At 47.0% G+C, this 17,031-nt stretch overlaps 1 protein-coding gene across 2 annotated transcripts in view; it reads right to left on the reverse strand.

Annotated features, from left to right (window-relative positions):
• The window catches only part of TRAF3IP1 (TRAF3 interacting protein 1), a 42,983-nt gene extending 33,253 nt beyond the window's left edge, over positions 1–9,730 (reverse strand). The window contains exons 1-2 of one of the 2 annotated variants that reach the window (XM_044303655.1): positions 9,425–9,730; positions 6,235–6,303 (exon numbers count right to left, since the gene is read on the reverse strand). In XM_044303655.1, coding sequence (XP_044159590.1) covers positions 6,235–6,303; positions 9,425–9,547 — 192 coding nt within the window. In that variant the 5' untranslated portion in view covers positions 9,548–9,730. The remainder of the gene's footprint in view (positions 1–6,234; positions 6,304–9,424) is intronic. The other variant, XM_044303654.1, reaches the window with a different exon arrangement.
• Positions 9,731–17,031: the final 7,301 nt, after the last annotated feature.

Here is a 17,031-nt window from a genome sequence, read left to right on the forward strand (position 1 = left end):
TTCATTTGCCTACTTAGAAACATACAAAGAACAAAGAAAATAACTCGGACAACCCCTTTAACTGCGTTCAGTAGTCAGACGCCCTGAGCTTAGGTCATCAATGTTACGCCACAGCACAACCCCTTCGAGGGTGATGGCACACATCAAGTAATTGTTCTGGAAGAAGATCCGCTCATTTCACATGTACAGGTGAAACTCGAAAAATTTGAATATCGTGCAAAACTCTATTTATTTCAGTAATGCAAATTAAAAGGAATTGCATTAATGCAGCTTAAAATGAGAATTTTGTGAAAAGGTTCAATATTCTAGCCTCAATGTGTCACCCTCTAGTCAAATAATTAATCCTGGTCTGAGGTACCCTGAGCAAAGGGTACCTCAGACTTGTGACTTTGGGGTCTCATAAGCTGTAAGCCATAATCCTCCAAATTATAACAAATAAAGGCTTGAAATATCTCGCTTTGCCTGTAATGAGTCTCATATGTTAGTTTCACCTTTTAAGTTGCATTACTGAAATAAATGAACTTTGCACAATATTCTAATTTTTCGAGTTTCACCTGCAGATCTAATTCATTGTAGATTTCTATGCGAATTTCATTCATTGCATGGAGAAGGAAGGTGCTGGCCGTCACTGCGATGACCTTAGTCTAACAGGCCTGCGGATTAATACAGCTTACACCTGAGCCAGGATTATACCTCATCATATACTGCACATTTGTTGCACAGACAACATTGTATCCCCCCCCCCCTCCTTAATATTATCACTAAGTAATAACAGACAGGGATGGACAAAGGATGACATATTGCAACGCAGTTACATAGGACACCATGATATGAATGAGGATACTGGGTCACCCTGACGGCCACTCAAAATTATTAAACTTTTCATATCAAGATTCTGTGTTCCTACATTATATATATATATATATATATATATATATATACACACACACACACATCAGGATATGCCAGGAATGTCCAGTAGGTGTGGGTGGCACCTCTGTGGTCTGCATCTATCTGAAGAACACGGACAGTGGTTATTTAGAGGTGGCCAGTTTTGGGAACTCCCTAGTGACCGAAAAAAGCTGCGTCCCCCTCTCAGTTCTCAGCAGCTGAGAGACAATGCCCCGTTCAAAAGACGGGTGCAGGTCTAAATGGTGGGATCCGTACCTATAGAACATTTATGGCATATTCTGTGTCTCCATAGAAATACCACTTTGACATCAGTCGCCTCCCTTAAATTTAATGACATCAGTCGCCATGTCCGTCCACATTCCTAACATACTGGAGGCGACATACGAGGACCACACTGAGATGCTGAACCACTCCCAAGGTCTGCAATAAAACTTAAAGGGGTTTTATGATCGGAGACGTTTATGGCATAATAAAAGTATATGTCATAATTAAGTGATAAGTGCCGGAAGGGGAACATGCAAGATGCACACGGCCGGTCTCCACATTGTGCGGATCCGCGGTTCGTGGATGCAGTAGTGTGAATGCCACTGAACTCATAATCGTTTCTGAAGTGCAAAGCAGGGGTCAGGGTGAGCATGTGGCCCCCGATATACAGCATAGTACTCTGCAGATTAATCTTGTCCAGCAATCATACAGTCCTAATCTAAACCTGTTAATACCCCACCCGAGGAACTACACAATCATTCCTCCGATCGCCGTCCCCTGGCAGCCTCCCATTAATATCCACCATTGTAGCCTGCCCTTGTATTCAGCTGTCACTGGGCAACAGCAGAGCAGTGTATGTGGCAGTTGTTATGTAAGTGATAGCTCGGGAATGTCACGTGTTTTCAGGCGTGAAATTATTTCTTTGGTTTCCCAGTATAACAGGACATATTTACATAGCCAAGCCTATGACTATTATATCCAGCGTAGGGATTCGGAGCGCATCAGAATTTTATACAGCGCTGTCTACACTTTAGAGTTAAAAGGGTTGTCTGAAAAAGGGCATCTGCTGGAAAAATATAAAAATAAAAAATGTTGCAGGCAGAAAATTAACAACGTTTTCAGTAACAGCAAAATGGATGAGCTTTCATAAAACTGCAGATTTTAAACCCGCAGCATGTCCATTTCATGGGCTTCACACCGGGCAGAAAAGACGCAGGTGCAGATTTTTAAAATGGTGCAGAATGTGGTGCCAATTTCATCCCTGGCAACGCACATCAAAAATCAACTTCAAAAAATCTACAAAACTTCAAAAATTACGTCTCGTTTCAAAGTTCCCCTCTACTTTGTCCATGTGATGTCACGTTGAGCTGCAAAGACCTCCGAGAGATGCCACCGACATCAAATTTGATTGGACGAAATGCACTTTTTCTGCTTAGTGTCGCCTCCTAGTGGCAGCAGCTAGACAGATGGTCTTCTGCTTATATAAACTTAAGCCTGTATTACACCAGGCGATTGTCGATCGGATCATGGCTAACAAGCGTTGGTAGGAACAGTTGTCAGCAATGATCTGCCTGTATTAGGGTACTTTCACACTAGCGTTATTCTTTTCCGGCATAGTGTTCCGTCCTAGGGGCTCAATACCGGAAAAGAACTGATCAGTTTTATCCTAATGCGTCCTGAATGGAGAGCAATCCGTTAAGGATGCATCAGGATGTCTTCAGTTCAGTCTTTTTGACTGTTCAGGACGGAGATAATACCGCAGCATGCTACGGTTTTATCTCTGGCCAAAAAAACGGAACACTTGCCTGAATGCCGGCATTTTTTTCCATTAGCGCCGAATCCAGCATTCAAACTGCCACATTGACGGATCCGGTATTCCAGTCTGCGCATGCGCAGATCTTTAAAAATGTGAAAAAAATAAATACCGGATCCGTTTTGCCTTATGACACTGGAAAAAATGATCCGGTATTGCAATGCATTTTTCTGACTTATCAGGCATTTTTCAGACTGAAGAATGCCTGATCAGTCAGAAAAAAATGAAATGCGTTTGCATACAGTTTGCCTGATCAGGCAACGGAACTGCCTGCCAGAATCAAACAACGCAAGTGTGAAAGTACCCTTATACCGCCGCCAATTATCTCGTTATGATCGTTCATCGCTCAATCGCAATCTTTCAGCAGGTTTAAAGGGATTCTGTCACCAGGTTTGGGGCTATACAGATACGGACATGCACGGCTAGATCGCCGCTAGCATGTCCGCAATATACCGGTCCTATAGGGCTGTGTGGTTTTAATTTCTTTAAAATAGGATTTTATAGATATGTAAATGAGTGTTGAATGTGTCCAAGGGGCTGGACGAACCTTACTTGTGCCCAGCTGTGCCAAGCCACCCCCGCCAGTGAAGGAGCCCAGCACTGCCTATGTCTCCTCCTTTCATCAATGATAGATTGCCGCAATCTCGCGATGCGCGAGCTCGCGCAGTTCTTTTCCTGAGGCTGATGCCAGCACAGGGAAGGAACACTATACCGGCACTACGCATGCGCGAGCTCGCGGGATTATGGCAATCTATAGTTGATGAAAGGAGGAGATACGGAGGACATAGGCAGTGCTGGGCTCCTTCACAGGCGGGCGTGGCTTGGCACGGCTGGGCACAAGTAAGGTTCGTACAGCCCCTTGGACACATTCAACACTCATTTACATATCTATAAAATCCTATTTTAAAGAAATTAAAACCACACAGCCCTATAGGACCGGTATATTGCGGACATGCTAGCGGCGATCTAGCCGTGCATGTCCGTATCTCTATAGCCCCAAACCTGGTGACAGAATCCCTTTAAATATCGTTGTTTGCCGGCGGCTGATCACGGTGTCTAATCATGATCTGCTGCCGGCAAACAACGAGTCTGTATGGCTACAAGCTTGGGCATTAGCTATCTCTCCTCCCCATACTGTGGAGGAGATCTCTGCATGTAATAGCAGCAGTCTCCTCCACTGACGAGCAGACGATTGGCAGAAAGGAACGCTTCCCTCCCAACAATCGCCTGCATGATCGTGTAATGTAATACAGCTCTTAGTGGCTCAGACAACATGGATCGTGTAATGTAATGGCTGCTGTAGGGGTTCAGTGAGTGACGGATCACTGCGCTGTGGGAGTCGGCTAAACCTGGCCGAAAACGGTTTTATTATAAATTACAGAATGTCTTAGGCTGCTTTCACATCTGCGCGTTCCCTTTCCGCTATTGAGATCCATCATAGGGGGAAACGCTTCCATTTTGTCCCCATTCACTGTCAATGGGGGCAAAACTGAACAAAACGGAGTGCTCCAAAATTTATTTAGTTCCATTTGGTTGCGTCCCCATCGCGGACAGAATAACATTTTTCTGTCCGCGATGCGGTGCGAGGCAAGACGGATCCGTTATGACTCACAAGGTAAGTCAGTGGGGACGTATCCATTATGACTCACAAGGCAAGTCAGTGGGGACGGATCCGCCATGACTCACAAGGCAAGTCAGTGGGGACGGATCCGCCATGACTATTTTGAAGATAATACAACTGGATCTGTTCATAACGGATGCAGATGGTTGTATTATCATGACGGATCCAGCACAAACGTTGGTGTGAAAGTAGCCTTATTAGCGCCACTGTAGTTGGTTGAGAGAACCTGGTTAAGGCTCCATTCACACGTCCGCAATATGTTTTGCGGATACACGGAGCCACGGATCCGCAAAACACGGAAAGCGGCAATGTGCGTTCCGCATTTTGCGGACCGCACATTGCCGGCACTAATAGAATATGTCTGTTCTTGTCCGCGATTGCGGACAAGAATAGGACATGTTCTATTTTTTTGCGGAAACGGAAGCACGGATGCGGAAGTGCGGATCCGCAAATGTGGATGCGGACAGCACATTCCGGCCCCATTGAAAATGAATGGGTCTGCACCCGTTCCGCAAAATTGCGGAACGGATGCGGATCCATTTTGCGGACGTGTGAATGGACCCTAAGGCTCCATTCACACGTCCGCAAAATGGGTCCGCATCCTTTCCGCAATTTTGCGGAAAGGGTGCGGACCCATTCATTCTCTATGGGGACGGAATGTGCTGTCCGCATCCACATTTGCGGATCCGCATTTCCGCATCCGTGCTTCCGTTTCCGCAAAAAAATAGAACATGTCCTATTCTTGTCCGCAATTGCGGACAAGAACAGGCATATTCTATTATGTCGGCAATGTGCTGTCCGCAAAATGCGGAACGCACATTGCCGCTTTCCGTGTTTTGCGGATCCGTGTCTCCGTGTATCCGCAAAACACATTGCGGACGTGTGAATGGACCCTAAATCGTAGACAACCCCTTTAACCCCTGACTGACAGGCCTTTTCATGCATAGAGAAGGCAGTCAGACCTAACCTGATATAAGGGCCCTTTACACAGGCCGACAATTGAACAGATCATCCCTATCCAGCATTACTAGTAACGCTTGTCAGCGATGATCTGGCGGTGCAAATGCCCAAAAGATCATTGTTTCCCAGTTGCAGACTGTGCTGTGCAAACACGATCGGCTGCCGGGAAACAACCAGACAGTATGGGGAAGAGCGACAGCATTAGCGATCATTCCTCCCCATACATGTAAATGCACCGGTCTCCTCCGCTAGCGATCAGCAGATTGTCCGGAAGGAACGCTTCCTTCCCGACAATCTGCTCGATCAGGGATCACCAACCTCCGGAACTCCAGCTGTTCAGAAACTACAATTCCCAGAGTCCTTCATTCACTTCTATGGGAGTTAGATTAACAGCGGAGCATGTTTGCATGCTGGGAATTGTAGTTTCACAGCAGCTGAAGTGCCTAAGGTTGCTGACCCCTGTGCTAGATTGTCGTCCTGTGTTAAAGGGACCAATATTCTTGGTAGCAAAGACAAGCGAGGCCCCCCCAATCCAATTCGGTTTTCTCCCCAGGACAAAGTGCGCACTTTGTATATTAATGGGATAATAAGCAACGTAACTGCCAGCAGAAAAAAGGAACACCTAGCCAGCCGTGTGGAGCCTACACTTCTTCCCAAAGAGTCCCTACAGGTCCCCATGATGGAAGCACAAGGAGTTCCTGTCCCCACGAGGCTCTGTATTCTCCCGTAGAAGCGATGCTCCGAGGGGTGAAGTGTCCTATAATGTGCCATGAATGGGAACACTGCCGCCCAAAAACCTCAGAGCGCCTCCATATAAAACCCGAGGCTTTCACAGGAGCAGCATGGGCCGACATCACTGGCTGGCCTTCTGTATGAACCCCGACACTGCATCAATCCTACAATCATAGAAAGGAATAACAAGAATCGCCTGGTGACTACTTACCTTCACGTTATCCGACTTCAGTTCAGATTCTGCGTACAAGCCCTTAAAAAACCCAGTCGTTCTAATCACCTATAAAGAAAAGACATCAGGTAAAGAACAGCGATCTAAGATGGCCAGACATAGTCCTCACATCAGTCTCCACACGCAGAATGGCACACTGTCCCATTTATGACATTTCTAGGGGGCCATGAACACACACGTAGTTTCGGCAGATCCGTGTGCGAATTCTGCAGGTACCTTCTGAAAAACGGACATGGCTGTGTGCATGAAGTCTCGGCCAATCGTCACATTGTGTGTACTGACACAATAGGGTCCATCAAGCTGTCCGACATTTTGACACGAAATAAAATAAATAAACTGCGCAGCATGCAGCACCATTTTGGCCACCAAACAGGATGGATCCTGCAGTGGCGGACACGGCCTTACCGTTAGATCTATGGTACTGGAATAGTTAGTAACAATCAAAACCCTGGACGGCAGGATTCATATTTTAACCATCATCAGTGCCAGGTGGGTAGATGCTGGAGGTAGTTGTCGTCATACTGACACCAGGACAGAGCGATGAGATCAACTCCCAGGTCTATTACCAGAAGCGCATGAACCGCGCTCTTAGTCACCCGTGTGTCCGCCTGGGCAGGAGCGCGCAGATTTTACAGCTGTGTAACTTCTTTTTGCGACTCTCGTGTTGCCGTCGCAGTGCGTCACCATAGACTATCATAAAAATTGGCGACCCTATTTTTAATCTGTGTGCTATCTGCATTTTATTTCCACGAGGTCATGCGCATCCGTATTTTTTGCGCATCCCTGTGGCCTTTCTGGAAATTATAGAACATGTCCTATTCTGGTCTGAATGGAGGACGAGAAGTCATTTCTATGGATGGAAGTGGGAAAAATACGGAATCTACCTGGACAGGGGCGCACTGGGAACATGAAGGGGGTGTACAGTGATTTACACTGAGGACCTATCCTCAGCATAGAGAATAAAATACAAGTAGCCCGCGTCTTCGCCCTGCGTCCTTATCCTAAACCCGTCAGTACGTGGAGAACGGCAGGTTTCAGCTGATTACTGCCTTTCTCCAGCCACTCTACATCCATAAAAGCGGAGTCATTACGACTGCACCAATCTACGTACATTAGTCTGTCAAACCCTTTATTACACCTGTGTGACCCTTCCCGCTGTAAGATGGCCGCCTCCACGCTTCATCTACAGATGTGCCTGATCATTACATTATATCCGCTTCCTCTCCAACAGGCGACCATCATCTCTCAACTGTAAACGTCACTCAACTTTATTCATAACAGAGCAATGAACACATCGCTATTAGTCTATCTAGGCCAGGCATGTCCAAACTGCGGCCCTCCAGCTGTTGCAAAACTACAACTCCCAGCATGCCCTAATAGCTGTAAGCTATCCAGGCATGCTGGGAGTTGTAGTTTTGCAACAGCTGGAGGGCCGCAGTTTGGGCATGCCTGATCTAGGCTCTTAAAGGGATTCTGTCACCTCCCCTAAGGCAAAAAACGATTTAAAACCAGCCATGCAGCACAGCTTACCTGGATTAGGCTGTGCTGTTCAATCTTGAAATCCGTCCAGCAGTTAGTTCAAAAAACGAGTTTGATCAATGAGGAAATGCGTCCTGAAGGTGCCCAGAGGGGCGTTTTTTTCTTCTGAGAGAGCCCAGTCCCGCCCCTTTTTCAGTGCCCAGCCCGCCTTCCTTTTACTTCCTAACCGCCGCCCCCAGCCTGCCACAGCCTCTCCTGCCTCTCCTCCCCCTCCCTCACTGCCGAACGAAGTCTCGCACAGGCGCAGTACCCACTGAGGGCTGCGCCTGTGCGATCATCAGGAGACTGAGGGCGGCAGCTTCATCTTCGTCACTGGGCATGCGCCGAGCCCAGTGACGTCCGATGCTCGCTCTTCCCTCAGTCAGCAGGGAAGAGCGAGCATCGGACGTCACTGGGCTCGGCGCATGCCCAGTGACGAAGATGAAGCTGCCGCCCTCAGTCTCCTGATGATCGCACAGGCGCAGCCCTCAGTGGGTACTGCGCCTGTGCGAGACTTCGTTCGGCGTGAGGGAGGGGGAGGAGAGGGAGGGGAGGCTGTGGCAGGCTGGGGGCGGCAGTTAGAAAATACAAGGAAGGCGGGCTGGGCACTGAAAGAGGGGCGGTACTGGGCTCTCTCAGAAGAAAAAAACGCCCCTCTGGGCACCTTCAGGACGCATTTCCTTATTGATCAAACTCGTTTTTTGAACTAACTGCTGGACGGATTTCAAGATTGAACAGCACAGCCTAATCCAGGTAAGATGTGCTGCATGGCTGGTTTTAAATCGTTTTTTGCCTTAGGGGAGGTGACAGAATCCCTTTAATACCATCTCGCCAGTCTATACTCAGGATAGGTCATCGATATCAGATCGGCAGGGGTCAGACACCTGGCATCCCCACCGGTCAGCCGTATGCCGAAGAGGCGGCGACCATGTGAGCGCTACTTCCTGTTCATTACACTACACGTCGTCCCCTGTGTAGCGGTGGCATTGTGTAATGACAAGTACTCGCTCCGATCACCTGTATAACGTGCACCTCCGAGACAACGAGCGGTGTAATGAAGAGGAAGGGGCGCTCCTGACCCCTGGATGTGATCACCTACCTCCCCGGCACAGGCTGAACCCTGGATGTGATCACCTACCTCCCCGGCACAGGCTGAACCCTGAATGTGATCACCTACCTCCCCGGCACAGGCTGACGCCTGGATGTGATCACCTACCTCCCCGACACAGGCTGACCCCTGGATGCGATCACCTACCTCCCCGGCATAGACTGACCCCTGGATGTGATCATCTACCTCCCTGGCACAGACTGACCCATAGATGTGATCACCTACCTCCCCGCCACAGACTGACCCCTGGATATGACCATCTACCTCCCCGCCACAGACTGACCCATGGATGTGATCACCTACCTCCCCGGCACAGACTGACCCCTGGATGTGATCACCTACCTCCCCGGCACAGGCTGACCCCTGGATGCGATCACCTACCTCCCAGGCACAGACTGACACCAACATCTTATACAGCAGCTTCCACAGGACTACAAGCCTCAGCATGACTGGTGAAGAGAATTCTGGGAGTTGTAGTCCTCACACTCCGCAGAGCTACAGGTTGCTGTCACCTTCATCACTTCTGGTGTAATGGACTCTCACCTCGGTCAGGATATCGTGCAGGTACCGGAACGGCGGCTTCCCCAGCAGTTTATCAGTCAGTGGCGGTTTCCTGATCACCTTCCCCAGTGATTCCTGTGTGCGCCGGACAACGCCAGGATCCATTCCGGGGACCGGAGGACGTCACTGCTGTAAACTGGAGGATGAGGGGCCGAGCGGTGCCGTAAGCCCAGGAATCCCCCTCTGATCCCTGGTTTTCGTTTCCACTCGTCTCCTAGGCTCGGGTACCGTACACTCACCACCGGCCAACCTTTCCCTTCCCACAATCCATAGCAAACACCGTTCTGCGCATGCACCGCCTCCGCCGTTACCAAGCGTTCGCCGCCATGGCAACAAAGCGTAACACATCCCGGGGCGGAGCTGAAAAGGTTGACAGTCACGTGACTTCCACTCCACCAGCGTTCTGCTGACGGACGTGCGGCTCTGTAGTGCAGTCTACATCCTAGTGGTGGACTACAAGGAGCTGGCCCGTCCGTCAGCTACAGTCCAGACTGTTCTATACAAGAGCAGTGCGGTGAGGGACATGTGTATATTAGTTTTTTTTTTTAAAGATTCTATGAATAAAATGAGGTGCGTTTTTCTACGTTTAAAGGGATTCTGTCACCAGTTTTTGACCCCCACATTCAAAAATATGGTTATGTGCATGGAGCCCTTGTGATTCCTAATGTGGTCTTATAAGCTAAATCTGTAGGCTCATTTAGTGTAAAAAACGTTTTATCTAACCTGTCATTCATCTCGGTAAGGTGCCCAGGGGGATGCTCATGTCTTCCAGATGCCGCCCGCACCCGCCGCCGTTTGTGCCCAGCTCCTCCTTTGCTGTCATCAGCGCCGCCTCAGAATCATTTGCTACTCCTCCGGCTCTCCCTCACTCCCCCCTCCTTCTTCTCTAACATTCCGCGCGCTTGCGCACAGGCCTGTGCCTGATGCGCCCGTGCGGACTTCTCCGTTCGGCTTCACTGAGCGAAGTGCGCATGCGCCGGCACTTCGTTCAACCTCCCGATGACCTGAAGGCTGCCGTCATCGGGAGGTTGAGCGAAGTGCCGGCGCATGCGCACTTCACTCAGTGAAGCCGAACGGAGAAGTCCGCACGGGCGCATCAGGCACAGGCCTGTGCGCAAGCACGCGGAATGTTAGAGAAGAAGGAGGGGGGAGTGAGGGAGAGCCGGAGGAGTAGCAAAGGATTCTGAGGCGGCGCTGATGACAGCAAAGGAGGAGCTGGGCACGAACGGCGGCGGGTGCGGGCGGCATCTGGAAGACATGAGCATCCCCCTGGGCACCTTACCGAGATGAATGACAGGTTAGATAAAACGTTTTTTACACTAAATGAGCCTACAGATTTAGCTTATAAGACCACATTAGGAATCACAAGGGCTCCATGCACATAACCATATTTTTGAATGTGGGGGTCAAAAACTGGTGACAGAATCCCTTTAATGAGGCTTTTATGGTTCAATAAGATTTTATTATAATTATCAATTACAATCACAAGAGAACAACACAAATTGCAGTATACATACCGCATACAAAGATACATTGCGACATGCAATCATGAACCGCAGTACAGCATAGCACAAGGTAAAAGCATGTATCTGAATAACAAACAGTCAGCTGACAAAAAGTCAACGGAAACAAAGGCCCTGGAGGGCAAAATAAGGCCTCAAACAAATGATGTATAGGCCAATAATTCTAGACAAACTTGACATATAAGGGGGGGAGACAGGAAGACACACAAGAGGAGGGGGGGGGGGGGAGAAATCATAGGGCATAACTAGAGAATGGCTAGGCATTATTAAGGAGGAGAATCAGGGAGTACCCCAGATGCCAACCAAACCGCAAATGACGTAGATGATCTAAACCTGGACCATGGCTCCCAACTCTTAAGAAACGCCGGAATCTTGTTGAGATCAGCGGCACACATCTCCTCCCTGTGTATCAGCTCCTCCAATGCAGAGGTCCAAGTAATCCTTTTCAACCTCTCGGTTGACTTCCAATTGCGTGGGATTATTTGCCTCATGGCCAGAATGAAGAGCCGCAATGAACCTCTCTTAACCTGTGAGATCTGCCCCGGGAAAATAGATAGCAGAGCGATGGAAGGGGAAAATGCTATAGAGGCCCGGAAAAGAAAATTATAGAGCTTGAAGACATCTATCCATAGTGGGTTAAGCCTCGGACAATCCCACCATATATGGGTCATAGTCCCCCTAGCACCCTGGCACCGCCAACATAGATCAGAAACCGAGGGGAAGAGTCGATGCAGTTTCTCCGGTGTCCGATACCATCTGGTAAGTATTTTATAATTGAGTTCTTGTAAATTACACAATATAGAGATCTTATGCGTAAAAAGCAATGCACGTTTCCATTGATCCCCAGTAAAAGTAACACCCAATTCCGTCTCCCAATCAAGCATAAACTTGAGTTTGGGGTAGGAATCTACAGATTGGCTGCCCTCAGTCACCTCGGCGTTCAGCATGATGTAAAGTAAGGAAATAGCATGGCCAGGGGCCGCCTGAGCAACACATAGCTTTTCAAAATCTGTTAGAGATGTGTGGGACCGCAAACCAGGCATCAGAGAACCAACAAATCCCCTGAGTTGAAAATAGAGGAACCATCTTCCAGGAGAAGAAGGGAGTATGTGCGATAGGTCTTCGAGAGGGCGTATCCCAGTAGAAGAACAGACGTCTCTCAGTCTGACAGTCAATGTGTGGTTAGTTCGGAGGGCGGGCACCTGTCTCAGTCCCATAGGTAAATCTGGATGGTCAGTGAGCATAGAGAGGGGACCTGGGATCTTAGCCAAATTTAGTTTAGGCGCAAACTTTATCCATGAGGCTGCTAAAGTAGGGAGAAGCATATCAGATTGGGCTAATGAGGCTTTTAGAAGTGGATATCAAACTTAAAGGAAAGTGTCACAAAAAAACAACATTTTCTGCAAGTTAAAACCAGATAGTGACATACATCCTTGTTTTATTTTGTGATTTTTTGTATTTTTATTTGATTTTCTGAACACGATTTTCGGGGGGGCCATCTTACCTGAGCTGTTCTTAACAGCATTTAGAGAATTGCTTTATGGCATTCTCATGGGCCATAGACACAATGGACAGGACAGGGCCTCATTGACTTTCTACAGGAGAGTTTTCTAGGCATGCTCTGTGCAGAGATCAGGAGGGAGCAGACAAGCTGTGATATAACCTGAGTTATCTATACAGAGTGGTGATATCTATCATTCTAATCCTACCTCTAATGATACGGAGATGACTGCAGTAAAAGTGATCTGAACACACCAATAAGTGGAGCCTATTATTAAGCTTTATTGGCTAGTGTGAAAACTGCAGGAATCTATGATTTTATGGAAAATTAAAAATATCAAAACGTTTAAAACCCTTTCACTACAATACTGGAGCGATAGGCAAACATGGCGTCCGCTCGCACGTGCGTGCAGCGGGCATCATGGTCAGCAGGTCTCTGCTGTTTCAAACAGCAGAGACCTGCCACTTATTACCGCGACCGGCAGCAATGCCAATCATGGTAATTAAAGCCTTGAGATCATGGCATCTAAAGTGTCAAAAACTCAGAAGCTCGTGCTTTCGGGAATCCTACCGACATCCCCTGCGGCCAATGGGGAAACTGGTAATTGCTTTGAATGCCCTGGGTCTCGCTGAAGAGACCCAGAGTATTCAAACTGCAATTCTTATTTTGGCCACCAGACAGTAATAGACAGTTACCTGAGAATGCAGATGATGTGCAGAGACTAGGGGAAGTCAGCTCCAAAGTCTGTCCTGGTCATTGGGATCTTTCTCCTGGGCTTTCTTTGTTTCTTTGTGTTTTGTTCCCCCCTGTCTTTTTCCTGTTGCTCTTTTTTTTTCTTCTCCTCTGTGTGTGGTTTATGATCACAAACTTATCAGTTAGAAACACCTTCCTAGCTTGGAGTTTTCCAATCATTGTCGGCTAGGCGTGTGCAAATGATGACTGTAATGTCACTGTATTACCCAAAATGCATTTATGCTGTTGGTGTAACGTTACATTTACCCCTAGGTGACACTATTACCTAAGCCTGTGGTGAGCAAAATTTTTTGTCAACTGAGCCAAATATTGCCAAAACCACGATTGAAATTTATTTTCGGAGCCACATTTTTAAAACCTAAAATATATAGGAAGGGAAGCGCATGCTGAAGTGAATGGGTCCATGATGCGGGCTGCACACGGCCGTGTGCAGCCCGCATTATGGACCCATTCACTTCAATGGTCCAGGATCCGGGATATGAGTGCTAGAGAGTGCTTCCGTGGTGCTTCTGGCTGTGCCTCCGCACCACAAAAAAGTAGTGCATGCGCTACTTTTTTGCGGTGCGGAGGCACAGCCAGAAGCACCACAGAAGCACTCTGTAGCACTCATATCCCGGATCCTGGACCTATTGAAGTGAATGGGTCCATGATGCGGGCTGCACACGGCCGTGTGCAGCCCGCATCATGGACCCATTCACTTCAGCATGCACTACTTTTTTGCGGTGCGGGCATCATTGTTTACTTTTATTAAACTTGTCTGCAGACATTACTTTTGCTGTTTAAACACATGCCAAGTAAATGCTGATGCCAAATAATTGAGTCACCTGTAGAAGGAGGTACACTGACTCTGAAAGGAGGTAGAAGGAGGTACACTGACTCTGACTTGTAACCTGCAGCGGTGTTCTGTCTCTGGCAGATTTCACTGCCCGGTAAGTTTTCAATACACCTCGTCACTTCCTCCTCGTTCAGACGTCTACTCTGGAAGGAGGTGCGTACTGCCGGCCCCTCTGTGATGCGCGTGCGCTAATACTAGTTATCTTGCCTGTGGGACACATTTGCGTTCCAAAAAGCAAGAGAGGGCGTGTTCGCTAACTAGTATTAGCACCCGCGCATCACAGTAGGCCCTCTCTTGCTTTGTGGAACGCAAATGCATCCCACAGGCAAGATTCAATTCCTCTGTAGTGCAGGATGGGTCGCCGTGGGAAAGAGCCGCATTGAAGGGTCTAAAGAGCCGCTTGTGGCTCGCGAGCCGCACTTTGTCGACCACTGACCTAAGCTATTAGTATAATTCTAGTAAGGGTTAAATATCCAAGTATGACTTTATCTCACATTCTATACACATGTATATGGAACCTTAAATCAGAGCTGAAGGAATAATTTTGACACAAAAACTAACTAAAACACAGACTTTTGGGCACCATTTAGATGTTTCTCACACTGTTAATTTATGTTACAGATAATAATATAATGAACATTGTTCTCTCACAGAGATATCTGTGCCTCCTCTGCTACTCCAATGGGTGATTGATGGTTAGTCAAAATAACACATCTCTCCCTAGACAGAGACTCATTAGCAAGGTTTATACCTAAACAGTTTTCATCATACTCTAGGAATATATGCGTCCCTATTGAGAAATATATATATGATAACAGATACATAAATGTCCTTCATAATATTCAATATAAAACAATACATGGGTCCTATTAATTTTCCTAAACAAAAACAAAGGTTGATTATAAGTGTATATAGATAATACAGATTTTATGCTTCATTAATAGATACCAAACTGTAGAGTTAATTAGTACCAGCTGCGTCCAGAGAATATCCTTATCTCAGTAATAAATCTAAAAAGGAGACAAGAATGACTCCACCACTAGAGGCTGGCCAATAAACTATATGTAGCTTTCCTTTTACCCCCAGTATCTCCCACATTTTCTAGTGAAATGACTTCCGCGATCAGATTCGATGCATTGGGGAAGTCCAAACCTGGAAAATATGTGGTTATGAGTAGAGACGCGCACACATTTGAACTGCATGTTTTGCAAGGCAAACATTCCACCCATTTTGTGAATAGACAAGTCACTGTTAACATATATCTGCTGCCTTTTGATGAAGTTGTTACTAGTCCAATAAAGTCAATCTGGATGTCTGACCATGGCATGGACATCCCCCTTTTCATCAGCGGTGCCCGATGAGTGGGTGGTTGTGGCTGGAATTGAGGACAGATTAAACATCCTTGACAATATGTGCGAACGTCTTGCAACATATGAGGCCAATAAGCATAATCCCATAATAATTCATACGTTAACTTTTCACCTCCATGACCAGCCGTTGGGCCGTCATGGGCGTGCTGTAACATCAAACCTCGGAATACTGCGGGTACCACCCATTGTGAGATACAATTCTTCCAGGTTCTTAACAACAATCCATCCTGTAACGAGAATTGGGACTTACCCTTCATCAAAATCCGAAACTCTTTTCTGCCTACACAGTCTTCCACAGTCATGGGACTATTCTGTGGATCTTCAATGTGTTTGTAAAAGATACCAATGACTGGATCCCCCTTTTGACTCGCGATGAGATCCTCACTAGGGGAATCTTGGCTCCATTGCACCACATTGGCTTCGGCATTCTTTTGGGCCTGTCTTCTTGTCGTTGCCTCCACTTGAACAGTTCCCATGAGGTCATAAACGTTCAGGACTTCTCCATTAATGGCTCCTTGTTTGGCAAGGGAATCTGCCAAATTATTCCCTTCCTTATCCACACATATTTTGAGTGGCCTTTTACTTTTTTCCAGTAAATGGTGAGACCGTGGGCAATAACCATCTCGTCGATCCTACAAAAATGTTACCATGCTTGACAGACTTGTTGTTGCTTCTTACCATGTTAGAGCTTTTCCATCCAGGGAAGTACTCCACAAAGCTGTTGCGAACATAATTAGAATCTGTGATTATAACAAACTCCTTAATACCATATTCGATAGCCATTTGTGCGGCTTTATACACAGCGGTAAGCTCTGCGACTTGGCTACTTTTGGAACCAATTTTGTACCACACGGACACATCTGGGAAAATATTATTCCACACGACTCCAATACCTGCAACCAATGTACGTTCAGTTCCTATATTGATATTGAAAGAACAGCCGTCTACATATACACATGGTAAGGATTTGTAATATTCTTCTTCATAAGACTTGTATGGAGATAAAGATTGTTCTTCCAGGAAATCATTTCCGGTTGATTCATCATTATGTCCTTCATTGGTACAATCGTGAAGTTCAGCTAATCCTTGAGCAACTGGATTCTTTTTATTTTGTTTGTATCTGATTTCCAATGGCCATCCCATTAAGGACATAGACCAAGAAGTTATCCTGCTGTTTGACAGGTTTCCATCCTTGATTCTATCACTCTGCAAATATTGCAGCGGTTGATGTCCACAATGATCTTTTCATCTTGGATAAAACTCTGAAATATTGCAAAGCCCACACCGTTGACAGTAATGCTTTTTTGCAGTCATTGAACTTTACCTTAACCGGTGATAAGGACTTGCTAGCATAGGCGATGATCTTATTTAGGTTTCCCTGTTTCTGGAAGAGGACTGCACTCACGCTTTTGTCGGTGAAGCCTGTTTCAATGAAGAAAGGTTTCTCACCTTCAGGGTAAGCGAGGCATGGGGCTTGGGTGAGTCTGGCTTTGAGCTCAATCACAGCTTGCTTGTGGCTTCACTCCATCCCCATTTCACTCCTTTCTTCAGCAACTGCAAAAGTAGTTCCGTAATCTCGGGATAGTTGTCTATGAACTTACATGAGA

This window comes from Bufo gargarizans, chromosome 8 (assembly GCF_014858855.1).
Source record: "Bufo gargarizans isolate SCDJY-AF-19 chromosome 8, ASM1485885v1, whole genome shotgun sequence".
Lineage (NCBI taxonomy): Eukaryota > Metazoa > Chordata > Amphibia > Anura > Bufonidae > Bufo > Bufo gargarizans.